General features: G+C 52.7%; 1 protein-coding gene across 7 annotated transcripts in view; it reads right to left on the reverse strand.

Moving 5' to 3' along the window:
- Positions 1-14,713: 14,713 nt before the first annotated feature.
- Positions 14,714-26,216, reverse strand: part of RGS3 (regulator of G protein signaling 3) — a 121,630-nt gene continuing 110,127 nt past the window's right edge. For 6 of the 7 annotated variants that reach the window (XM_066256440.1, XM_066256441.1, XM_066256442.1 and 3 more), the window contains 5 exons: positions 21,000-21,064; positions 17,616-17,717; positions 17,164-17,225; positions 16,390-16,556; positions 14,714-15,630 (listed from right to left, as the gene is read on the reverse strand). In XM_066256440.1, coding sequence (XP_066112537.1) covers positions 15,445-15,630; positions 16,390-16,556; positions 17,164-17,225; positions 17,616-17,717; positions 21,000-21,064 — 582 coding nt within the window. In that variant the 3' untranslated portion in view covers positions 14,714-15,444. Of the gene's footprint in view, positions 15,631-16,389; positions 16,557-17,163; positions 17,226-17,615; positions 17,718-17,816; positions 18,224-20,999; positions 21,065-26,216 lie in introns of those variants that run through there. The other variant, XM_066256449.1, reaches the window with a different exon arrangement.

The following is a 26,216-nucleotide window of genomic DNA, read 5'->3' on the forward strand; positions in this document are numbered from 1 at the left end:
CATCAAGCACTCCATAGAACAGGAGGGCCATTCGTCAAGATGCCACCAGCAGCCACAACAATCCCTAGGCCTGGAGTGGCCCTCGGTGACCTCTTATCTGCCTCTCACTGAGTTCTGTGGTCCTATTCACCACTCTGTGTCAACCCCAACACTGGTCAATGCCATCAGGCACTTCCCTCCCTGGGGACATCTTACCTGACCCTCTCCTACTCAAAGCCTCTCCTGGCTCCATCCATACCTTAGGCACAAAGTCTTTCTTTAGTCTGCACCTGAGCACTCCAGACCCCTCCCTGTCTGGCCAGCCTCCCCTCTGCTCTCTCCTGCACCTCTTTATCTTGCACCCCTCACGCCAGTTATGGCTAGTAACCCACGAGCATGTGTTCTCATTACGTGTGGGAAGAGCTATGTTCACGGCAAGCTGTGAGCCGGACTGCAGAGGCATCAGGCTTCTGCCCTCGAAGGAGCCTTTGCTTGGAATGCCATTACCCTCCTCTGGCAATCACTGACCCACACCTTAATCTTTTACCTCCTCCAGGAAGCCTGCCTTGATACCCACCCATCTAGGTAAATGCAAATGCCTTCCTCCCAAGTAAGGCTGCCTGGCGTCCCCAGATCCTCCTGTCATTGCTGTGCTATCTGGATATGATAATTCTGGTTCTCACCCACAGACCTGGCATGTCTCCCCCCAGGTCCTGTGGGTTTCAGGGGGCTTATGTCTGCCCATTGGTCCTCCTCGCTCTCAACCCCTACACCTGTCCTCTGCCTCAGTGGCCCACTGGTTCCATTCTGAAGACACCCCACCCCACCCCACTCCATCCCACCCCACCCCACCCCACCCCATCCCAAAGGCCTTGCAATGCAGAATTCATTTGGATAACAGAGTCACTGACGGTCTGCAGATGGCAGGAAGCAATCCAGGGCTGAGCACAAAAGTTGATGTTCAGAGTCAGACAGTGCAATTCTAAGGAATTTGTCAACCTTCCCTCACACAGATAATCTCTCACTAGCTGGGGTTGGTGGGTAGGGAGATGGGGGACGACTGATCTCTGGGAGTGTTCTGAACCCCCCCACACACACACTCAGAACCCCTCTCTCTTCTCATGTTCTGATGGAGAGCTGGCTCCTTGGAGGCTCAGGAGGGGCCTCCCGTGAGACTGACTCACTCTCTGCCAAAGTGCAAAAGCCGCTGCTGTCAGTTAATTTAACTAGTCATTGTCCTAGAGACTGAGTCATGTCCACCCAAAGTCATATACCGACGTCCTGACCCACGGCACCTCAGACTGTGACAGTATCTGGAGATAGGGCCTCGAAAGAGGTGCTTACATCAGGACAGGTCATTCAAGGGTGGGCCCAAAGCTGACAGGACTGGTGTCCTCCTAAATAGAGAAAATTTAGATGCCGATGCTCATGAAGGGAAGAGGTTATGAGGACATGGGAGAAGGAGGCCATCCACAAGCCAGGGAGAGAGAACTCAGGAGCAACAGCCCTGCCGACACCTAAGTCTTGGCCAACCAGCCTCCAGAACTCTGAAAAAGTAAACTTGTTGTTTAATCCAGCTGGTCTGTGGCGTTCCGTTGGTGGCCACCTAAGACCGATTTATTTGTGCATCTCTTTCCTTGAGTTGTCATCACTTGTTTATGGGCCTGTCCCCCTTTCAGACTGAATTCCCAGAAGGCACTGGACAGATCTGACCTGCCCATCCCTCAGAACCTTGGACCCATCACACCCTGAGAGGTTCAGAGAACATTTGTTGCCTGGGCAAACATCTTCCGGGATAAACAGAATTTTGGCTCATTGGCTCTTTAAATCATCAAATGCTGGAAAGGGGGGGGGGACCAGCAACACACATCCCCCCTACACACACCACTGCCTGCCTCTCCCCCACCTGGCCCCTGGTTCCAACCTCAACAGCCCTGAGAGAGAGAATCCCCTCCATTTGACAGATGAGTGAACCAAGGCCCAGATGGCACAGGGAAGGCAAGTGACATGCCCAAGGTCACTCATGAGTCAGAGCCATTAGGGAGGAGAGGCCAGAGCCCACAGGTCCCAAGGGGGTAGGCTGGGAAGGTTCTGCAGTCTCTCACCCTCTGGAAGGAGACAGAGAAGATGTGGGTTTGAAGCCGGCTGGCTCCTCTTGTTTGCTGTGTGTGAGCAAGTTACCGAGCTCTCTGAGCTGGGGCCTCGGTTTCCACATTTGTACAATGAAGCTGATAAAAACGAGACAGGACATGTGGTGCTTAGCGTCAGGCCCACAGAAAGGGCTTGAGACGTGGTGGTGGCCGCGGAGCGACTGCTGAGGAAGACAGGCTTCTGGAATCAGCCAGCTGGTGCGGCACCTGGCCCCACAGGAAGTCTGACAAAGAGCTCTGGATAACAGCTTTTCCTGCTGGTGGGCATGGCGGAGGCTGGGGGTGGGGTGGAGGGGTGGGAGGGGGCAGGCGACCTCGGCTCCCTGCGGCTGAGCACTGTTCCCAGTCCCCAACACACACATTGTCATTGCCCTCCAGCACGCCTCATGGGGCACAGGGCTGGGGAAAGCTCAAAGCCCCATTGTTCTCCCTCCAGGCCCAAAGCGGGCCAGGCCTGCCCGGAACCAGCAGCTAAAAATAGTCCCCATGGAGGGTTAGGGTCCCACTGCTGATCTCGCCCCAGGGGTCAGGGGCTGCCCTTCTCTGCTTGGCCACCACTCTGGAGGAAGTCCAGTTTGGCCAGCACCCAGATCACCCTCAGGGAAGTGTCCGAACTCACACCCGCAAAACATGTAGTGGAAAATGCGAGGCCGGCCGGCTCTAATTCCGGGATCGGGACCTCAGTGCAGACTTTCAGACTCGGCTTGTGGTGGGTCGGGAGGAGGGGCCTAGAAGAACAGGCTATAATTGGCAAAGCGGAGAGAAACCAGGAAAGGCGTTCCAGGTGGCATGCACGGCAGGAGCAAAGGGGCGAGGGATGAGGCTGAACAGAACAGTGAGGGACTGTGGGAGTCTATTTGGCGGCCGGAGAAGCGGAGGCTCAGCAGAGCCGGGCCCTGAATGCCAGGCCAGCTTTTCTAACCTTCACGCCGCACCGTGCCTGGGGGCTCCCATGGCTGCCTTTACTTCCAGGACCTCCTCTCAGGCTCCTCTTTAAGGAGTAGTCACAGTCCTGAGGGAGAAGTTGAGGGTCCATGAAAACTGAGAGACGTACCTTTAGCACAGGCCTGCAGGCCTCAGGAAAGGGCTGCTTCCCAGAGACACAGCAGGCAGACTCCAGAGGCTCTGCCTATGGGCTGTGTGCGCCAACGTCAGCCTCCAGCCATTCAGGCCTTCAACGGCCAGCTTTCAAGCACCTGCTCTGGATTGGGCCCTGGGCTGGGTGCTGGGGACCCAGCTGGCTGGCTGCTCGGTTCCAGCCCTTGATGGCAATTCCAGGGCCAAGGCAACTGAAGACAGTACAGGGACAACCCAGGGAAGGGCCTTCCTCTAGACTTGGGACATCAAGTTTTGGGGGACACGGCCTTTGAGCTGAGTCTCAAAGGTTAAAGAGGAGATGGGCAGATAAAGAAGTAGCAGGAAGGTCTAGGCAGATGTGTGTGCAAAGGTCTAAGCAGATGTGTGTGCAAAGGCCCCGGGGTGAAAATGAGTCTAGCTAGGTGGAGTGGGGTGGGGTGGGTGGAGTTGGGTGGGGAGACACAAGAACAGAGATGAGGTGTGGAGATAATGAGGTTACAGAGGTCTTTGGGGGGGCCACCATTCTTCTCTGAATCCTCATGGACACAAACACAGCTGTCACCCACAGAAAAGCTAATGAATGAAATTGTCGGGAAAATTTCAGTCAACCAAATTGAGTAGATTAAATCCTATGTTTTAAACTCAGAGTCTCGGAATCTGATCACTAATCGTTCTGTAAGGTCAGTCTTGTGCCATTTGTACATTGGGGCTTTGACTTATAAGCTGTGCTTGAAATGAGGGTACCTGTATTGCACAAATAGCACCCCAAAGCCTCTCCTGGGAAGGTCCAGTCAGGCAAACATGGGATCCCAGAAGGCCCAGCTTGCACTGGTCCGTGGTGCTTGTAGCCTGGAGTGAAGAGCTTAGCTTGGGTGAAATACACCCCAGAGCTCAGCCCCTGAATCTTTGTGATTTACCCACACCCTTTGCCTTGTGAGTTTGTAGTTCTGCCTGTTGGAAGTAGACCATCCTTCCCACCCTTGATATTGGGCACAGCATGTGACTTGTTTTGGCCAATGGGATGTGAGCAGATAAGTTGCAAACCGAGGTTTAAAATACACTTGCAGGCCCTGGCCGGTTGGCTCAGTGGTAGAGCGTCGGCCTGGCGTGCAGAAGTCTTGGGTTCGATTCCCGGCCAGGGCACACAGGAGAAGCACCCATCTGCTTCTCCACCCCTCCCCCTCTCCTTCCTCTCTGTCTCTCTCTTCCCCTCCCGCAGCAGAGGCTCCATTGGAGCAAAGATGGCCCGGGCGCTGGGGATGGCTCCTTGGCCTCTGCCCCAGGTGCTGGAGTGGCTCTGGTCGCGGCAGAGCGACGCCCCGAAGGGGCAGAGCGTCGCCCCCTGGTGGGCGTGCTGGGTGGATCCCGGTCAGGCGCATGCGGGAGTCTGTCTGACTGTCTCTCCCCATTTCCAGCTTCAGAAATATACAATAAATAAATAAGTAAGTAAATAAATAAATAAATAAAATACACTTGCATCGGAAAGAAAAATTAACACCAATTCTATACAAGTTCTTCCAGAACATAGGAGAGGAGGGAGCACATCCTAGTTCATTTTAGGAATCAGTATTGGCTTGATACCAAAACCAAACAAAGACAGCCAAAACCCAAAAAACTATAGACTGATAACCCTTACGTAAATGATGCAAAAATCCTTATCAAAATATTAGCAAATAGAATTCAGAAGTATATTTAAAAATTATACATCATTGCCAAATGTAGTTTATTCCAGGGATGCAGAACTAGCACAATACTTGAAAATCGATCAGTGTAAGCCACCACATTCATAGGCTAAACAAGGAAAGTCATAGGATCATATTAATCAGTGCAAAAAAGAATTGAACAAAATTCCATAGCCACTCATGATAAAAACTATCAGAAAATGTGGAATCAAGGGCAATATCCTATAGTAAAAAGAAAATTTCCTATGAAAATATTTATGTAAATATAAATATATGTAAATAAACATGTTATATAAATAAAATAGTTCCTAAATAATAAATAACATCTATACAGAAAAACTGACAGCTAAGATTGTACTTGCTGATAAAAAACTGAAGCTCAATAAGTCAAGGAAGAAAAACAAATGACCTATAGATCAGAAAGAAAAACATAAAACTGTACCTGTTTGTCCTGACCTATAGTGGTACAGCAGATAGAGTGTTGACCAGAAACACTGAGGTGGCCAGTTCAAAACCCTGGGCTTGCCGGGTTCAGGCACATAAGAGAAGCAACTACTCTCTTCTCTCTAAAATCAATTAATAAAATATTGGGGGGGGGAGAAAAAAAACTGTACCTATTTGCAGAGGACATGGTTAATTATGTAGAAAAATTCAAGGCATCTACAAAAAAACTCCTAGACCTCTTAAGGGAGTTCAGCAAGGTCACAAAATCAATGTACAAAAACCCAGTGTATTTCTCTGAGCTAGCAGTTAACTCATGGAAACTGAAATTAAAAATAGAATGTCATTTACAATTACTTAAAAAAAAAAGAAATTAAATACTTAGGTGAAAATGTAACAAAACAGGACTTGTATGCCGAAAACTACAAAGTGCTGATGAAAGAAATCAAAATTCTAAATAAACAGAGAGACACACCATGCTCATGAATGAAAAGATTCAGCATAGTAAAGATACCAGTTCTCCACAGATTGAAATACGATGTAATTACTATACAAACCTTAGGAAGACTTTTTGTAGATTAGGCAAGATTACCCTAAAATTTACACAGAAAGACTAAGTAATTACAATAGTTACAACAATTTTGGGGGGAAAAAAGTGGAAAGAATCACTCTACCTAATTACAAGGCTTATTATATAGCTACAGTAATCAAGACTGTGTGGCTTTGGTAGAGGAATAGAAACAGAACTATGAAACAGCATAGAGAATCTAGAAATATGGCCAACGGATTTCAGACAAAGGTGCAAAAGCAGTTCCATGACAACACTTTATACCCACCGGGAGGACTGTAATAAAAAGACATTATAACAGTGTTAGTAAAGATGTGGAGAGACCGGAACCCTCACACACTGAATGTCAAATGGTGCGGTTTGGCAGTTCCCCCAAAAGTGAAAGATAGACCTTGTTTATGACCCAGCAATTCCACACCTAAGTCTACATCCAAGAGAATTGAAAGCATATGTCTACACAAAAGCTTGTACATGAATGCTCATAGCGATATTTACCATTATAGCCTCAAAGTGGAAACAACCCAAATGTCTATCAACCAATGAATAGATGAATACAATGTAGTATATTATGTAGTATTTGAAATAGGATAGAGATAATGGAATATTATCAGGCAATTAAAAAAAGTAATACTAACTCATGTTACAGCACAATGAACCTTGGAAACATTGTGCTAAGTGAAAGAAGCCAGACACGAAAGATCACATATTGTATCATTGCATTTATATGAAATGTTCACGAGAGGCAAATCTGAGACAGAAAAGTAGATTAGTACTTGCCCAAGACTGGGAAGGCTGGGATATAGAGAAGAGAGGGAGGACTAATAAGTATAGAGGTATTTTAGGGGATGATAAAAATGTTCTAACATTGTGGCGAGGGTTGTGCAACTTTGTGAATGTACTAAAAACCACTGAGTTGTATACTTTAAACAGGTAAACTGTATGATGCATGATAGCATCTCAATAAAGCTGGTTTCAAACAGTAAACAAAAAAACTAAAGCTTTAAATAAAAGAATTTAATGAATGAAGAGCTGTCTTTTAAACAAATGATGCTAGAGCAACTGGACATCTTTATGCAAAAAAAGAAGAAAGAAAGAAAGAAAGAAAGAAAGAAAGAAAGAAAGAAAGAAAGAAAGAAAGGAAATAATGAACCCTCAACCTCACATCTCACACCAGAATTAACTCAAAAGGAACCATATATTAAGGAAAACTATAAAACTTTTAGAAGAAAACATAGGAGAAAATCTTTAGGACCCAAGGATTGATAAAATGTTTTTAGACATAACACTGAAAACATGATCAATCTAAGAAAAAAATGATAAATTGGACTTGATCAAAATGAGAAAGCATTTAATTTGCAAAAGACACATTAAGAGGCTAAAGAGACAAGCTACAGACTGAGAGAAATCATTTACAAATTACATACCTGACAAAGGATTCATATGTAAAATCTATGAAGTGCTCCCAAACTCAACAGTGAAAAAGTGAAAAAGTCCAACTCTCATTGGAAAATGGGGAAAAGACATGAAGAGACATTTCACCAAGGAGGATGCTCCGATGCCAATAAATAAGACGCCCACTCTCACTGGCCATTAGGGAAATGCACATTAAGACCCTGACGAGCTCTCACCTCACACCTGTTATGACAGCTAAAATGGAACACAAGGCCAACTTTAAATGCTGGTAGATTTGCAGAGAAACTGGGTCTCTCATCATGTAGCTACTCTGGGTGATAGCTTGGCAGTTTCTTAAAAATTAACCCTCCACTTTCCATACAACCGAGTCATGAGCTCCTGGGCATTCATCCCGGAGAAATGAAGCCTGTGTCCACCCAGAAGTCTCCGCATAGCTGTTCACAGCAGCTTTGTGTGTAGTAGCCAAGAACTGGAAACAACCAAAATACCCCTCAATAAGTGAATAGTGAAACCAACTGTTATACCTCCATACCACGGAGCACTACTCAGAAATAGACAGGACTGAGCTATCGATACGCACACCTTGGATGGATCTGGAGGACACGAAGATGAGTGAAGATAGACAATCTTCACTCACAAGGTCACATAGAGCAGGACTCCATTTTTATAACATTCTTAAAATGACAAAATTACATATGTGAGGGGAAGATTAGTGGTTGCCAGGGGTTGGGGATGTGGGGGCGGGGTGTGTGTGACTATAAAAAAAGTATCGAGAAAGATCTTTGTGGTGAAAGGGGTCTGTATCTTGATTGCGATGGTGTTTCCATAATCTACACATGTGGTAAAGTGACTCAGAACTGTCACATTCTGGTTTTGATATTGTGCTGTATGATGATGTAACTATTGGGGGAGCTTGGTGATGGGTACATGGAACATTTTTGCAATTTTCTGTAAATATGTAATTATTTCAAAATGTAAAGGAAAATATTATAACTCCAAACCACTTTCATTTTAGTGATGAGAGCTTTCCCCAGGTAGATGCTGACCCTTCTGCCTGGCGGGTGGGCCACGTGGAGCAGATCTGAGCCAAGGCCACAGCGAGGAGCCAAGTCTGGCCAGCTGCTCCTGGGTTTGCTGACTCCGGGTGCCCCATAGAGAGAATATGTGACGGTTGTTTTAAGCTGCTGAGTTTTGGAGGATTTGTTTTGCAGCACTGGTGTGACAAGAGCTAACTAATACATGTCCTCTTGCCTCAGCTCCTCTCCACAGCTCTAGGAGGATGAATGTCTGTCATTGGTTACTATGGCAGAGACAGCTAGTTGTCCTCCAACATCTGTTCTGCCCTTCTGTCACTCCAGAGTAATAGCGTCTCTGGTTTTTATCTGGTCATATGGCTATTTGGATTAAGATGACATTCCAGCCTCTTGTGATTAGTGGCCGTGTAACTAATATCTGACCAATGGGATATAAGGGAAAGTGTCATGTGACAGTTCCTTCTCTGGGAAAGAATAGACATTCACCACTTTTGACCTCCTCTTTCTTAGCCCCTTCGTTCTTCCCATAGTTTGGAATGCAGATGTGATGGCTGGAACTCCAGCAGCTATGTTAGTTATGAGGTAGAAGTTACTTTTTTTTCTTTTAAACAGAGACAGAGAAAGATTTAGAGAGAGGGATAGATAGGGACAGACAGACAGGAACACAGAGAGACGAGAAGCATCAATCATCAGTTTTTTGTTGTGACACCTTAGTTGTTCATTGATTGCTCTCTCATATGTGCCCTGACCGTGGGCCTTCAGCAGATCGAGTAACCCCTTGCTGGAGCCAGCGACCTTGGGCTCAAGCTGGTGAGCTTTGCTCAAACCAGATGAGGCCTCGCTAAAGCTGGCGACCTTGGGGTCTGGAACCTGGGTCCTCCGCATTCCAGTCCGACGCTCTATCCACTGCACCACCGCCTGGTCAGACAGAAGCTACCTTTTGAGGATGGCAAAACAACAGAAGAGAAAAAATTAGAGCGCCTGTTCACCATGGAGATGTTATACCAGCCCTGGGCTGTTTATATATGAATTTCCTTTATGCGATAGAGATATGAACTTTTATTTTATGTTTTCTATCTCTCACGATAGAACTTAACCTTTACTTATATAGTGGTTTCTTACCTGGGCTACTCTTTTTCATGAGCTTATCCTGGGCAACTAGCTGTGCTAAGCCCTATATGCCTCCCGTTCACTTAATAAGTGTTTATTAAGCACTTACTATGTATCAGATAATATGATAATGCTAGGGAAGCAATCAGGAACAAGACAGACATGGTCTCTGCCCAAGGACGTTAGAGTTGAGGAGAAGGGACAAACAGTAATGAGATGGACACATATGTATAAGCAATTACAATCTATGACAAGTGCCATGAAAGGGAAGCACAGAGCATTTCATGAGCAGATGGCAGGGGCCCTTCTCCAGTAAATCAGGGAAGGCTTCTCAGAGGATGTGACATCACAACTGAGCTCTGGGGAGAAGGAGAAGGGAGAGTTGGCTAGTCTAGCTCTCAAGAGCATGGGTTCCGAAGCCAGCCAGTCTGGGTTCAAATCTCACCTCCCTCTTGTCACTGTGTAACCTTGGGCAAGGTCCAAGTTCTCTCTAAGCCTCAGTTTTCTTGTCTGAGAAATAGAAGTTTAGTTAACAAAAACACTTATACAGCATTTACAAGGTGCCAGGCACTGTCCTAAGAACTCTACAGGTATTAACTCTTTTAATTCTTTCTATAGCTGCCTTAAGGTACAGGTACTATTTTTATCCCCATGTGCAGATGATTAAACTGAGGCCCAGAAAGAGAAGCAACTTGCCCCATGTCACACATCTAAGGGGCAGAGCTGGGGTTAGCCCACACAGTCTGACTCCCACTGTGGTGGCGCACAATACTAGCTCTTACTCATGGGGTTATTGTGAGCACAGAATAAGACAGTGTCAGTCAAATACTCGGCACGGTGCCCGATAAATAGTCAGTGCTCAGTGAAGGTTAGCTGTTATCATCATCATCATCATTAAGAACTGAGGAAGGGGAGAAAGAGTGTTCTAGGTACAAACGGAGCCCCCCCACCAGGGGCCTCTCTGGTCTGGGCTCAGGGTCTCTGTGTGTGTGGCAGAGGCAGAATGGGGTGAGGACTGTACCGCAAGGGAAGCCATGGGTCATGAACCAGCAGATCCTTCCTCGGCTCAGACTGGCTGGAGGACACGGAGGGAAGTGTCCTGAGGGGCATGAACCATGGGGACTCGGGGCAAGTGGTAAATAGATAGCCCCATCCAAGTCGGACCTCAGTCCTCTGGGGAAGTGGTTAAGCTCTATTTTTAGAGTCCTAACAACTCATGTACACACAGGCGCGCGCGCGCGCGCGCACACACACACACACACACGCACACACACACACACACATGTGGCCTGGATCCCAGCCTCTCACACCACACAAAACACCACCTGCCCCTTCAGAAGGTCCTCAGACAGGGAAACATGGTTCTCATTTTCCAGAAGAAACCAGCAGGAAGGGGGCAGGGCCTCACCCACAGTCACAGGATGGTTTGGGACTGACCTGGGGGCAAGGCGGCTGCCTGGTGGTGTAGGTGCTATTCGGTGGTCCCTGGAACTGGCAGGTAGGACCCTGCTGAGCCCACATGGAACTGGGGGCCCAACCCCACCCTCCTGGGGCCCTGCCTTTGTCATGAGTCATTGGTCATCTCTTCTCAGAAACTGGCCATGAGGCAGATGCGGAGGCGGCTTCCTCTTGAGCAGCTGGTTGAGGTTTGGCCTCAGCTCACCTCTTGGGTCACAGTCACAGCCCCGGGCCTCCCTCCTCTGACCCCGTGGGAGTGCCCCCTCTCTAGCTGGCCCTGTGCTGAGTATTTACACTATTTATCATCTCACCAAGTCCATGTGAGTCCCATGAGGTGGATTATTACTTCCATTCTATAGATGAGACAACTGAGGCTCGGAGAGGTAAGACTACTTACCACACATCTATACCGAGAACCGAGATTCAACTCAGGACCAAATATCTCTACACACGTCGGCCCCAGCCATCCCTTGGCCCTGCTTAGAAAAGCTCTGCCCTCGGCCAAAGAGAAGCTGCGGTCAGAGTCCCCATCCACGCCACTAACTCTCAGACTGGCTGGAGATGAGGCTGCCTAGAAGTTAGGGTTCGGGTCTCCAGTCCCTGCTCAGTCACAATATGCTTGTCCATTTCTCTATACTGGAACCTCCTCATTTGTATAATGAACACAGTACCCAGACCTTCTGCAGACCTGTGAGGACTGATGGGGACACGTCACGGAGCACCTGTGGTGGGTGTGACCGTAGTTAATACTTTGTATCTGCAACTGTCACTGCCCTCCCCCCGCCAGCCATGCCCTCGCTCCCAGCCGTGCCCTCGCTCCCATCCGGGCTGAGCAGGCTCAGATCAGCCCCACAGCTCACCCCCCACACACGCCCCAAAGGGGGCTCCTCCGTGGCCAGAGGCCCAGGGTACCTCCTTCCCCCACCCCGCCTACCCGGCCAAAGGGAGGACAGGCAGACAGATGTTTCCCAGATGTTGCTGATTGTAAGCAAAACAATATCACAGGAGTGCTCCTCCGAGTCCCAGGGGCTGCTGCCTGAGAGCAGAGAGCTCCGAGGAAGAGGCGGATTGGAGAGGGAGCTCAGAGCTCAGAGGAGTCCGGTGAGGGTGAGGGGAACAGGGAGGCGTGGGGCCTGAGAATGGAGCTGACCTGCCGCCACGGCCCCACCCCACCCAGCATCCCCCCCCAGGAAAGGACCTCAGAACCCCGAGAGGCTCTCGGCCCTCCTGAGCTGCTTCTGGAGATGGTGGTCCCCCTGTTACAGGAGGGAGGCAAGCAGAAACCCAAGAAGGGACCCAAGCACCAGGCAGCCGTTTGGGCCTGATGGAGAGAGTCCTGAGGCCGTATCTGCCCCAAGCTGGACCAAGAGGCAGAGAGTGCAAGGAATTGACTTGCCTGCAAGAAGGCAGCTGATGTTGGCACAGGCAGGCCAGCACTGAATCTCCGTCCACTGGCATCCAACCAAGTGGCACTGCTGTGCCCTCTCCCCTTTCCACCTTTCACAAGCTATTTGCCATCTGACCCCAAGTGTGCCCAACTAGGTCAAGACTGGGCAGAGGCATGGAGACAGGCTGTTCTGACTTAGTCCCTGGAATAGCTGGCTTTGTCCTCCTGCAAAACTGTTCCTGGAAGGGCAGGGATCTGGAGTCTGAGAGGGAAGGCTCCCTGTCCCCTCTAATAGGGTAAAGCCTGGGCAGGGCAACTGGAGAATGAGCTTTGCCACCTCCCTCTGCCCCAGAAGAATGATGCCGCTAACAGCGGCTCATGCTGAAGGGGCACAGCCCTGTGCCAGGTCTAAACTTTACACAGCAACGACCTTGCTCAGTCATCACAGCTCTGGGGCAGAGTTTACACGCACAGTTTATAGATGAGGAAACTGAGGCAAAGAAAGGTTACGTGAATGATTCAAAAATTGGCGCTAGTAGTCAGTGGTAGAGCCAGGAGCTGAATTCCAGAGCCTGACTTCTCCCTCACTGGGTGCTGTTTCTCTCCCTTCACCTCCGGCTTCCTACCTGCAGGGTGGGAGGGAGCTGGAATGACTGACCTCGCAGCTCCCAGGTCCCACTGACCAGCTGGGGTTGCCAGGGGCCCAGAAGCCTGCTCCCGCCTCACCTGTGAGAGGGCGAGAGGAACGCAGACCAGCCCAGCCACGCTGAGCAGGTGAGGGGAGGAGCGCTGTGCCCAAGCCGCGCCCGGAGCCCAGGGCAGGAGGCTCCGGGCGCCTCTCCTGTCCACCCTCCAGCAGCTTAGTGCAGCTGAAGCCCCTCTGAGGCCGAGGGACCTGGGTGTGAGTAATGGATACGAGGCCGTGGGGCCTTCTGAAATGGGAATTCCATCTGCCTGACTTTGTTCTCCTGGACTCTGGTTTCCATGGTAATTTGGGGTGGGAAGGTGGAGCGCATAGAGGGGGGGGTGCTAAATCCCCGGAATAAAGAAAGGGGAGTCTCTTTGTGGGCTGAGTGTCTCCTCCAAGCAGAAGATGTCCTTGTTCCCAATTAGGAGCACCTCTCTGTTCCTGTCCTTTCTGCCCGCTGAGCCACTGGCGAGCTCTCGGCCAGGGGAGCCCTTCACTGTTACACAGCCACGCAGGGCTCACGGGCCAGGTCCGGAGCCTGGAAGAACAGCCCCCTTCCTGGAGGAGCTCCCATCCTGGTGCTAGGGAAAAGGCCATACACGTACAGAGCTCCTACTGAGTGCTGGCCCCAGGTTAGGCCTCCAGGCACGACCATTTCTCCTTGTGGGGGCACAAGGGGGTGGCCTCGTCCAGTGCGACCAGGGAGGGAAAGAAGGGAGGAGGGTGGCTATATAGCCCCATGGCCTTTCCATCTCCAAGGCCCCAGTGGGCGGACCCGAACTCAGGACACCAGGCAGCAAACAAGATCCAAGGGGAGTCCAGCCCTCCTGCACCAACCAATCCTGTCTGGTTTTAAGCCAGCCCCCTGAGCCTGTCCCCAGCCCAGGCCACGCCCTGGCCCTGCCCTGAACCCCGCAGGTTTTGGGTGGCAGCGAGGGAAGCTTTGGCATCAGCGTGGCCTGGGCCCCAGGCTCTCTTCTACCCCTCCAGGAGCGGGGGCCAGGGCCTCCCCTGCATTGTGGCTTCGGACCAGGCTTTTCCCAGATCTGCATCTCTTCTTAGGCACAGAGGAGGAAGCCTTGCCCAGGGCCATAGGGGGGCTGCGAACCCTCCTCTTCCCTGTCACCTCCCTAGTTCTTCTGTCCTAAGGGCCTCCGTGAGCCTGTGAGCCTGCTCGCCTGCCAAAGATTCTGGCCCTGTCCACCACCAACAACCAGCCCTGTGACAGCTGAGAGCTCCACCAGAATCTCAGGGTGTGGCAGGGCAGAGACGTGAGGAAACTTACTAGGGGTCACACAGCCCGTTGGTGGCCAAGGCCCGACTCCGTCCCGTAGCTGGTAGAGGACAAGAGACCCAAAGAACACAGCCAGATGGACTTAGACTGAACCCTGTCTCTGCCACTTGCCCACTGTGCGACCTTGGACAAGTCTCCTTACCTGCCTGTGTTTCACTCTCCTCATCTGTAACATGGGGCTAGCCCTACCTCCCAGGCTGGCGGCAAAGAGGAGATGGTACGAGGACCCAGCAGGGCAGAGCGCCGGGCACGGGGACAGAGGCTGTCACCGAGCAGCTCTCACAGGCGTATCGTGTCTCTGGCTCCAGGATGGGAGGCAGCTGATGCTCGGAGAGGAGGAGACGCCGGACCAACTGCCCAACTACCCACCCCTCTCAGCCCCAGTCACCCGGGAGAGCCTCTACACCGGAAACACACAGAAAGGGTCAAAAACAAGAAATAACACAGGCCTTTTATTAGCTCCAGACCGGGCTGCTGTGTGATCTGAGGGTGGCATGCTTTCCCGGCGCCCCAAAGGGACCTCCTTCCTTGAGGATGCTGGATTTCTGTGCGAGGTCAGGCTGTGTCACCTGCCCCTCCAGGCCTCATCAGTCCAGAAGGCCCTGCTGCCCACCCCTGGTGCCCGGGACCAGCCACTCCCCTGACACTGGAAATGATGTCCACCTTTTCTGCAAGGCGGCTTCTCACAAGGCGTTGGTTAAAATATTGCACTTGTAAATTAGGAAAACTGATGAGGCAAACGTTTCCTCGTACAGGAAGACGTGCCAAGCGTCCCACTACTGTTTAAATAAATAAAACTCAAGGCCGGGGTCCGCGCCGCCCGGAGCCCGGGCCACGCCCCTGCCCCTTCAGCCAGTTCTTTAAGGAACTTGGTCAATGCGAGGTCTCCGCAGCCGGGAGCGACCCCTCAGCCAGGGCCCCTGACCTGCGGGGCCCTTGGGCCCTCTTGTACCGAGGCAGTGGGGACCCAACAGGGCCAGTCCGTCTCTCCTCCATTGGCCTGGGCCTCTCTTGGTCCAAGCCTCTCATCCAAATGTCCATCTGTCTGTCCGGAGACGCAGCCTCTGGGGACTTGGTTGCCCCCTCCGTCACAGGGGAGAAGGGTATGAGGGAGGGGGCCCAGCCCTCCTCGTGTGAACACTGAACTCTACCCTGGTGGCCCCCTAAAGTGGAGGGCTCATCTTCTTCTGATTAATGAGGTCCAGGTAGAGGTCAGAGCGGAGGAAGCGTGGGTACGAGTCCTTTTCCATGAGCCCGAAGATGCGCTTCTGTGCCAGGTCGAAGCAGCCCCGCGTGACGCTCTGCAGGTTGTCCTTGGTGTGCTCCCGTGTGTACGAGTCCAGGTTTACCTTCAGGGGCAGAGGGGACACGGTCAGGGCTGCCCACATGGGGCTGACCCTCGGAACCGGGGCCAGGGACCCCTCCAGCCTCTCAACCTCCAAGGCCCTCTGCTCCACATCTTGAAGTTCAGAGTGGAGGCCATCGGGTCAGCAGATTCAAGCCCTAGCTCGGCCACTTACTGTAGGGCCTGAAAACACCACCTCTAGGGTCAGGCTGCCCAGGTTCGAATCCCAACAGTGCCACACCTAGGTGTATGGCAAATCACTTAAGTGCCCTGAGCCTCGGTTATCTTAGCTATAGATTACGAATAATAGTACATTCTTCAAAGAGTTGTACAAATTAAACAAGCTCATCTGTATTAAATAGATAGGGATTAAATAATAGTTCACCCCTGTGACTCTGTACACAGCGCTTACACACAGTAAGCGCTCAATAGATGTCAGCTACTACAATTAGGCTCTCCAAGACTGTCTCTCATTTTAAAAATAAAGATGATATTAAAACCTATTTTACAGGTTGTCATGAGGGTTAAATACAAGAGCTCATTCACAAAGGGCTTAGCAACTCGACAGAGGCCATTCATGTTATCAGTGGCATTCAGTTCCTTCCGGGGCCCCAGCTCCCTTCCTCTTCACCCGGGGCACACAGTCCCTAAGATTCACTGCCCTCTTCCCTTCCTGATCTCCTCCTTGGTGGCCAGGTGCCACCAATCACTAAGAGGCCATGGGGCATGGGGACGGGGCTGAGGGCCCAGCCCGAGGACCTACCTCCTTGCAGGACTGGATTGCAATGTACTCGGCAAAGATCTTCTTGGCCTTGGCTGCCATCTTGGACTGTGACTTGACCTTCTTAAAGTCCTCGCACGCCAGCCAGAATTCCAGGTTCTCCTCACTAAACTCAGTGCGAAGGAAGGCCTGGAACACTGCTAACCCATCTGTGAGGAGAAGCCCAGATCGTGGGTGAGAGGCAGAACCAGCCCCTCCTGCCCTCGGGCCCCCAGACTACCCTCCTGGGGCAGTTAGGACACAGAGCCTGGATGTGTTTAGTCAGAAGCTCCCGGGAGCCAGCTGCCCTGGGATGTGGTCCCACCCCTGCCACTGCCGCTCTGTGGGCCTCAGCCAGGTCTCTCCCCATTTGGGCCTCAGTTTCCTCATCATGAGCCAGTCTCCTGGAGCCCTGAGAGGATCAGAGGGGATCCTGCCCATGAGGTGACAGGCACATTTGGCCCAGTGCAAGCCCTCGGTACATGGAAATGTTTATTGTTATTCTGGGAAAATGTGTCTGAGCACACAGGTCCCAAAGGCCTCTAGCAGGCAGTGCCAGCTCCCATGGACAGGGAGGGGCTGGCAGAAGCTGGCTGCAAGTCCAGGCTAAGGGCCTCTGCCAGGCTCAGCCTCTCCCAACAGGGCCACCTGGCTGGGTCCAGGAAAGAGGGAAAGGTTACTTCTCTGGGATTGATCACAGCCTCTGGTCTAGGAGAGGAGGATGAGAGGGAGGGAGAGAGAGCCCAGGGAGGGGACATGCCACTGGCCCCCACTTACATTTGTGAAGCAGCAGCTTCTCCAAGGACTCGCCCCACTTGAGGGCTTCCTCCGAGGTGGGCCTGGGGGAGAAGGAAGGAGTACAGTGAGGGCACCGTGAGGCCCCGAAAAGCGGGGTGTCTGGGTCTAGGCAGCCTCTGTTAGCTGCCCGTGGCCCAGGCAGTGGCTGATCCTGCCTGGGGAGCCCAGGAGGGGCCCATCTCCTTTCTTGGGGCCAGCATTACTTCTAGTCCCCACCCCACCCTGCCTGGCCTTCCTTCCCAGCGCAGTTCTGCCCCCTGAGGGCTGCTGCTTGCAGGTACCAGGCTCCCTCTGTCAGAGCCTCCATCCAACCCAGAGCTGGATCAAGCCAGCAACTCCCCTTCCCACTTAACCCCTCCGCCGGGCCTGCTCCCCCGCCCCGGGGGACCAAGGAGAGCAGGAGGGGTCCTGGGGTACCAGGGAGGACCTACTTGAATGACTTCATCACTTTGTCTGCCTTGCCCGCTGGCTGGGCCCCGGGGGACTCGTTCCTTCGCCTGAAGATGCCCAACTTGTTCTTCATGTCCTTGGCTCTGAGGGCAGAAGCAGAGAAGGGAGGTGGTCAGCCTGGCACACTCGGCCCCTGCAAATTCAAGGTGCGGAGGCCGCGGGCCAGGGCGAGGGCCACCTACTCCTTCATCGTGTGCCGCCTCTGCAGGTTCCCGTTGCGCGTGAGGTACATGCCTCGGAGCATCTCTGTCGGGCCCCCCACCTCGGGCCCCAGGAAGGTCTGCAGGGAGCACTCCCAGTTCCTGCTCCCCACACTGTCCTGGGGGGCAGGCAGGCAGCAGTGGGGCAGGATGCAGCCGAGTGCGCTCGCTGAGATTCCAGCCTTACAACTGGACTCCCAGGCACAGGCTGGGCTGGAACTCGGACAGGAGGAGCCAGGAAATGGGAGGGATCAGGACTGGGAGCAGAAAAAAAAATCCCTGCTGGCCAACCGGGAGAGGGAGCCCGTGAAAGGGGCATGTGTCTGTAAGGAGCGGCCTCTGGGGCCCGCCCAGGCAGGAAGCCAGACCCAGTTATTTGTGACTGGCCTCCCCCATTACCATGGCAGCGCTGGGGGGGCTAAGGAGGAGAAAACAAGTCAGCAAATTGCTGGAAGGGAAGAAGGAAAGGAGGGGAGGCTCGCACACCAAGGCAGGACTGGCTATTTTTAGCCAAGAACTATTTTTGGCCTTGCCACGCCCCCCAGGCTGCAGATTTCAGCGCTGAGCAAAGCTGCTGGCAGGAAAGGGGTTAAATGTCCTGTGCTCCTGTTCGCCTGCGCCCGCCCCCCTTGTCTCGAGCTCCCTACTCTGGGCACCTCCTGGTCCAGCCCCGCCAGCTGGCCTCTCAGCCTCACTCGCTGGCTTCGGATATACCCACGCGGGGACAGGCAGGAGGCACCAAATGGCTTGGGACAACTTTAAGCTGAAATAACTTCAGAAGTACAAGTCCTACAAAACTTTCAAAAACATGTTTTGAAAGTCTAGTTATTTCATTTTTAAGACATTTAGTTTCGTGATTTTTGAAGAATACATTTTTTGTTTTAATTTTTGGTCTTCGTCTTTCTAATTAAAGATGAAAAATGCTGACTGAAACCAAAAGTTTAACATGTGTGATCTGAATCACAGAACTAAATAAGTGTAAAAGAAATGTCAGTAATTCAACTTATAAATGTGTTTTGTAAGTCTGTAACATTTATTCTCTGAAGTTATTCAACCTTCAAACGGCACTATGACCTATGGGACACCCTGTGTAATTGAGGGAAGTGGTGCCCCGTGGAGGTTAAAAGTGAGAATCTGAAGCCAGACAGCCCAGGGTTCAAATCCCAGCTCCAGCAGCAACCAACTGTGTGCCCTTTGTCAAGTTACCTCACCTCTCTGAATGTCCACTGTTCTTATCTGTTCAGCAGGCATGATAAAGGTACTTACCTTCTGCTGGGCTGCTTCAAGGCAAGGGGGAAGTGCCCGTAAAGCTTTAGCACAGGACTGCTCAGGCTTAGGAGCTGAGGCCCATGTGCCTCCTGATGAGGGTCTGGGCAGCTGCCCAGGGATGGAGACCCTACTCTAGGTTCTAAGTCAGTGAGATACGTCTAGGGACTGGCAACCCTCTGGGCGAGGCCTGGGGTGCTCAGAGCGCCCTGGCGTGGCTAGGAGAGAGAGCACCGCTTCCTGGGCACGGTGCTCTGAGAGTCCCCCTGCTGCAGGCCCACCATCCAGGTGAGCACAGAGAAGCCCGGCGGGGGTGGGGGTGGGGGGTTTCTGAGGTCCAGCCTTGAGGGGCTTCTGACTGGCTCAGAGCACAGTGTTTCTCTGGGGCTGGCCCAGCCAAGCCTTTCCTCCCAGAGGCACAGCTGGGCAGACCAACAGCTGCAGGGCGCAACTGGAGAGGTCCTTGGAAGTCCCCAACTGGCACACAGACAACTTGAGAAAGATGGCAGAAGTCAGAGGACAGAACAGGGACTCACAAGAAGCTAAAGGAGCACTTCCGTCCAGTCAGAGCCATGACAGAGGGCATGCATGGCCCCTGGGCTCAAAGGCGACTTAGCACGGCAGCTGTGGACTTCCTTTAGTGTGCTCTGAAGAATACATGTATGTATGTGCATGTGCATGTGCGTGTGAATGTGTGTGTGTATGCATATGTGTGTGTATGTCATGTATTTTTTAGAGCCAGCATGCCAGGTTTCAGCTCCTAACTCTACCACTTACTTCTTATGTGACCTTAGACAAGTAACTTTTTTCTGCCTCATTTTATTTGTAGAGTAAATAAGAAAAAAAAAAGTGAAATAAAAATAATGGCAAAAATTAAGCTAGATAATATATGTAATACACATAGAACAGTGTCTAGCACAAATATGATTTATATTATTATCCCAGATTGTAAGAGTCCTCAAATAAACTCTTAAGAATGTGACCTTGGGCATTCAAAAGGTAATGCCCACTCTGAAAGGAGGCTCGAGTTGGTGGCCCAGGGCAGCTGCAGCACCCCGGTCAAAGCCCTCCACTGCTCCACCCCGGGAGCCCGCCCACAGCAGCTCTGGCCTGGACCGTGGGGTTGGTGCAAAGGACTACTTTTGTTCGTGAGTTTTATCGTCCCTAGAAAGTGTGATTGTTCCCTGCTGCAGGCTTGTGCGTAATGGTGAGCACCCCAGAACTTACAGGGGAGAAGGACCCCCTCTAGGTGCCACCATGAGTCTCTCTGCCTCCTTCCCTGTTCCTCTCTGCAGTTGCCAGGGCCCAGGCCTGTGATCACAAGGCTACCCAAGGGGAGTCACTACACACCCTGTTAATTGACACTTCTACCAAACCCCAGAATGAAAGTGTAATGGACACTGAGCATGACCAAAAAGGCTTGAGGAACATGGGATATGCTATCTGGTCCAGCAGCGCCCCCTCCTGGCAATGTCCGAGACTGTCAGCAATCAAGAGCCAAGAGGAAAAAGAGAAACCTTATGAATTATCTGTTCAGCCCTTTCTCAAAGGGAGCAAGGAATTTGTCGAGGTCACTCAGACACTACTCATCTCAGAGGCTGGGCCAGAGCCGTGGCAACCTGGCTGGTTGTCTCTGCTTGCTTTCCTCTGGCTTCCAGGCACAGAATCAACACGTTGCCTCGTGCTATGTAGATGCTGAGGGCAGTGCCGGATGCTGAGAACCCTGGGGGCCCCACCCTGGGGCCACTGCTAAGTCCCAAGATCCTGCTGTTCGCTGGTGTCTGCCTGGGGCAGGCCTGAGTGCAGCCCCTTCTCCCCGCCGGTACCCCTGCAGGAGGAAGAGGGGTGCCAGGAGCCACCCTGATCGCTAGGGGAGGGCCAGGGAGCTTTCCAACATACAGGTTTTTGCTCTTTCTCTTCCGGGAGCCTTCGTCATCGTCCCCCACCGTGTCAGGCCCACTCATCTGCAGAGAAAAGACAAATATGTTGGAACCTGGGCATCCAGGGACTGCTGCCTGAGCGGAGGCTTAGAGATCCAGTGGCTCCTGAGAAATGGTCCCCTCCCGTTTCCCCTAAAGCTCCTACCCCTCACAGACGGGCGAGGGAGGGAGACCCCGCTACTGGAAACAGCCTGTCCAACGGGTGCAGCTGGCTTGGCAGCGCCTCCACCCACAGGGGTCTCCCCCTGGTGCACCTAGGGCCTGGCGCTGTGTAAAGTGAATTATTACCCAGGCCCGAGAGCACCTCTCTAGACTTAAAAGTTCACATGGCTCCCCAGTGCCCTCAGGTTAATATCCAAACTGCATAACATGGAATACAGGGTCTACCATCTTGGGATCTGGGCAGAAAGTTCCTTTTTTTTTTTTTTTTTTTTTTTTTGTATTTTTCTGAAGCTGGAAACGGGGAGAGACAGTCAGACAGACTCCCGCATGCGCCCAACCGGGATCCACCTGGCATGCCCACCAGGGGCGATACTCTGCCCACCAGGGGGCGATGCTCTGCCCCTCCGGGGTGTCGCTCTGCCGCGACCAGAGCCACTCTAGCGCCTAGGGCAGAGGCCAAGGAGCCATCCCCAGCGCCCGGGCCATCTTTGCTCCAATGGAGCCTTGGCTGCGGGAGGGGAAGAGAGAGACAGAGAGGAAGGAGGGGGTAGTGGAAAAGCAAATGGGCGCTTCTCCTATGTGCCCTGGCCGGGAATCGAACCCAGGTCCCCCGCACGCCAGGCCGACACTCTACCGCTGAGCCAACCGGCCAGGGCCCAGAAAGTTCCTTTTTAACGTCAGTACAACTCCTTCAGTTACTTCTCCAGCCTGACTCCTGTTCCAGCAACCTCCCCGACCTGCTCTCCGGCCAAACAAAATGTCTACACCTGCCGTGACCCCTTATTTCAGGCCTTTGCACGTGCTACTCCTTCTACGGGGGATGCCTTTGTGGTGCACCCACCTTCCTCTCCTCCTAAGACCCAGCCCCGGGAAAGACCTAGACCTCGGGAAAGCTGCTTAAGTGCCTCCTCATCTCCGAGCCCCTCCCTGATCTCTAGATCCAGTTTGTGTCCCTTTACCTACGTTAAGGTCCCCGCTATACCCAAAATGGCTTGTTCCAAATATGTCTCCTCCGCTGGACTGTAAGTCCCCACGAGCAAGGCCTCTGTCGGCCTTCACCTCTGTCTGGGTCACCTTCACTGGGCCTAGTACACATGAGGATCCAATAAATATGTGTTGAATGAATGAATGAATCAAGAGAGAGGAAAAAAAATCAGACTGGGAGTGGTGCATCTTGAGGCTCTTGCTGCTTGATTCAGGGCCTGCAGCTCTATCCCCAGGCTCACAGGCTCCACCCACTCCCCCCCTTCTTGTCTGCCCTCTCCTCTTCCCCCCAGTCTCCACCTCCCCCCAGTCCAACACTCCTCCAGACCATGCCGGACTCCCACCCTCTCTCCTGGGGCCTCCCTCTGCCTCCCTCGCCCTGCCTGTGCTTGCCGGTCCTTCCCCAGGAGAAATCAGGGCCCCAACCATGCCACCCAGAGCAGAAGCCCAGGAAATGCTCTGAGATTGCAGAGAAGCTACAGAGCAAGGAGGGACGGGCTTGAACACTATGTCCCAAGAGAAGACAGAAGGCCACCAGGTATGGGTCTCAGCTCTGAAGCCTCGTGAACCCCACCCGGGGTGTCATTTCCTCATTTGTAAAATAAAGATGGGGTAAGCCAGTACTTTTCAACCACTGGTCCATGAAAGAGTTAACCCTCCTGATGTTTGTCGTATGAAGATGGGCTAAGCCTTAAAATACTGTTAATTCTGGAAAGAAAAGTAATCCCAAGATATCCAGCAGGAGGAGCTGCTAGCTTCAGTGAAACACCCATCTATTGATGGATAGATGAACTAATGGATGGATGGATGAAGGGTGGCATCATTTATAAAACTTGTACTATAGGCTAGACCTTGGAATGTGTATTATTCAGATACTATCTCATTAATCTTCAGGGTAAGTCCATAAAGTAAACAGAGGCTCAGAGAAGTTACGTCACTTGGCCAAAGATACCCTGCATTTAACTGACAGCTGGAAGCTAGGTCTAACTGAAGTCGAGCCATGTGTCTCTCCGCCAGAGGATGCTGCTACTCAGATGCAAGGACAGAGCGCAGTTTGAATGTTTTCAGTGAAAGACTCAGGGGAAATGCGCCTCCTTCCTGAGAATGCTGCCCCACCAAGGTTGTAAACACGTGTGTGTACGTGCACACCCAGGCACACACCCGGCTGTAATGTGAGATTCTAGGGCTCGGTTTGCAGCCAGACCTGGGTATCGACCCTACTTCCACTGACTTCGGAGACGTTTCCCAGCCTCTCAGCTTCGGCTTCTTTAGTTCTAACATAAGATATGACGATGACCATACCCCCCCCCCCCATTAGAATACATACTAGGAAAAGTCTGGGCCCCCGAGGCCCAAGCCTGGCACACAGGGCACCCTCACTGAGCAGGGCTGTCGGTGTTCCTTGCCCAGTGAGTGTTACTGCTGTCACCTACTGAACATTCAGGCTGTGGTCCCGCTGGCCTGGGCAGTGCCCGAAGCCCCCACCCGTGGGAAAGGGCCTTGAGCCCACACTTCCTCCCATTCTAACCTCAGCTTCCGCACTTTATCAGCACCACACAATGGGCCTGGGGACCACTCCCACCCGCCCACCACGCCAGTCTCTGCACTGATGGGAAATGGGCTCTTCCTTCCACTGCGAGGAGGGGGTCATCTTCGGCAGGGACCAGCCCACGTCAACTGCCCTTCAGAGGGGCCGGGCAGCCCTGGCCCTGGGAGTCAGCCCCCAAAGCATCCAGGGAAGCCTAGGTGCCAACAGGGGGCCCGCAGGCCAGAAAGAGAAGGAGCTAAGCTGGAAAGTTAGGATCTGATTTGCAGCCCAGAGTGGCTCCTTGCTGCTTTCTCCTGGAGCTGCGGCAAGGCCAGCCCAGGGCCCGGCACACAAAGGGGCTCTCCCTCCTCCTCTGCCCCCCACTGTCCCCAAGCCAGGGGACCCTCCTGCCGAGTGCTCCTGAAGGCCAGCCCCAAACCACCTCCCTCCCCTCCAGGCAGGGACCCCTGGGGTCTGCCCACCCCACCCAGCCACTGCCAGGGACTGAGAGCTCACTGCCTCTTGGAATAGTAATTATAATTCTTATTGTAATTAGAACTATAATCATAGTACTGGTTAAGAGTGCAGATTCTAAGCGGCCTGGATTGGAGTCCCAGCTCAGTCATTTATTAGCTAACAGACCTTAGCCAAGAGTCACCCCTTCTCTGTGCCTTGGTTTCTTTATTTGTAAGATGAGGATGGTAATTAGATCCGCCTTGCAGGGCTGTTATGAGGACTGATTAAGTTAACACACGTGCGGTGCTCAGCGCGGTGCCTGTCTGTGGACGTGCTCAGTAACTATATCTTAACCACTGTACTTATGCTGTCACTTGTTGAGCACTCAATGTCGCAGGCACCAAGCTAAACTTTACATAATTTAATCTTCACAGCAACGATAAGAACTATTTGCTGTTATTTCTCCCAGTTTACAGGTGAAGAAACTGAGGCCCAGAGCAGTTCAGCTACTTGCAGGGGCTCCCGGAGCTGGCCAGCCACAGAATTTCAGGCCCAGGCCCAGAGCACCATGCTGAGGGCTCCCCTGGGAGCAGCCTCACCTGGTTCCCCCAACTGGTCCTGCCCGACGGCTTGGGCCATGTGCGCAGCCCGGAACTTGTTTGTTTAAACATAGGTAATAATTTTTTCTTTGGGCTTTTCTTCAATAGGAGGCTGGAAAGCATCTTAGGGGCCCTTGTCTTCTGACTCCTGGCCTGGGGGGGGAGTTCAGTGAGGCAGGGCTGTCCTCCTGCACTGACAGCCGCTGCACAAGCCAGTCCCCTACAGGAGAGGACAAGGAGGCATGGCCAGGGAGGGCGCCAGCCTCTGTCTCCTCACTGCCAAAGGGTGACCTGAGACTCTGGGCTGAACCAGACAGGGGTGGGCTCAGTGGCAGCACCCTGGGCCCAGACACAGACCCTCTCGGGGCTTCCCTGGCCCCCAGGAAAAGGTCAGGCACAGGCCTACAGATCCGCCCTGCATCGCCTCCCGGGAACAGCTGGCAGGGCCAGGGTCTGGCAGCAGAGGGCGCTGTGAGACAGCTCAACGCAGCACAAGGCGCAGACCCGGGCGTGACTGACGGGTGGGGCGCTTCTCTCTGACTTTCATGAGGCCCACCTGTAAGCTGGAGGTAGCCAAGCAGACCACCTCTCAGGTCCAGCTGGTGTGGACACTCGCACTCACAGCAGAAATCACTCGGGGCCCAAGAGAGCAGGATGACAGGTGGCGTATGGTCAACATAGGAGCCGTGGGCTAGTGACAGGCAGCGGGTGCTCCAGGCAGCCTCAGCTTAGCCACACAGCTGCACAGTGACCGGCTGGAGGCCGCACCAGCTTTCTGGCCATTCTAGGTCCCGTGTCACCACAGGGTCAGAGCCATGGGCACCGAGCTTTCTACGTACAGCAACCTTCCTGAATTCCTGGTCAACTCCACGCAGACTCAAGTCTTCACATGTTATAAGAGAAAACTAAAGCTCAGAGAAAGATGTCATATGACCGTGGTCTCAGGACCAGGCAGGAGAAAGCAAAGCTGAGGTGTGACCCCGGACTGTCTGGTGCCACAGCCTGGAGGCTTCCCCCCTCTCCTCCTCACCTCTTGCCTAGAACTGCCTGCAAACAGCGGCCTGTCGGCATCCACGGACCTTCCCAGGAAGACCAGGCCTAAGCCAGGAAGATGGAAGTCACAGGGGAACAGCCGCCATCCCCGTCTCTGCCCTTCACCAGCATGAGATGCGCAGGGCCTGGGTAGAGCCAGAGGACTGGACAGGGGTGAGGCCACTGCCCAGCTGGACTCGCTATGCGGCCTACGAGAAACCATTTCTCCCTCGGCCGCAGGCCCCGCTGTAAGATGTGCTGCCGGCCCACCCGGCGCGGCGCTGTGAAAGCTAGGACAGGAGCTGCGGGCACCTGGCGAGTGCTGGGGTGACTATTCCTCCTCTTGCTGCCGCTCTCTCCTCCCCCTTCCCATGGCCAACGTGATTCCCATTTATGGAACAGCCACCAGGTGCTG

The sequence above is a fragment of the Saccopteryx bilineata genome, chromosome 2 (assembly GCF_036850765.1).
Source record: "Saccopteryx bilineata isolate mSacBil1 chromosome 2, mSacBil1_pri_phased_curated, whole genome shotgun sequence".
NCBI lineage: Eukaryota > Metazoa > Chordata > Mammalia > Chiroptera > Emballonuridae > Saccopteryx > Saccopteryx bilineata.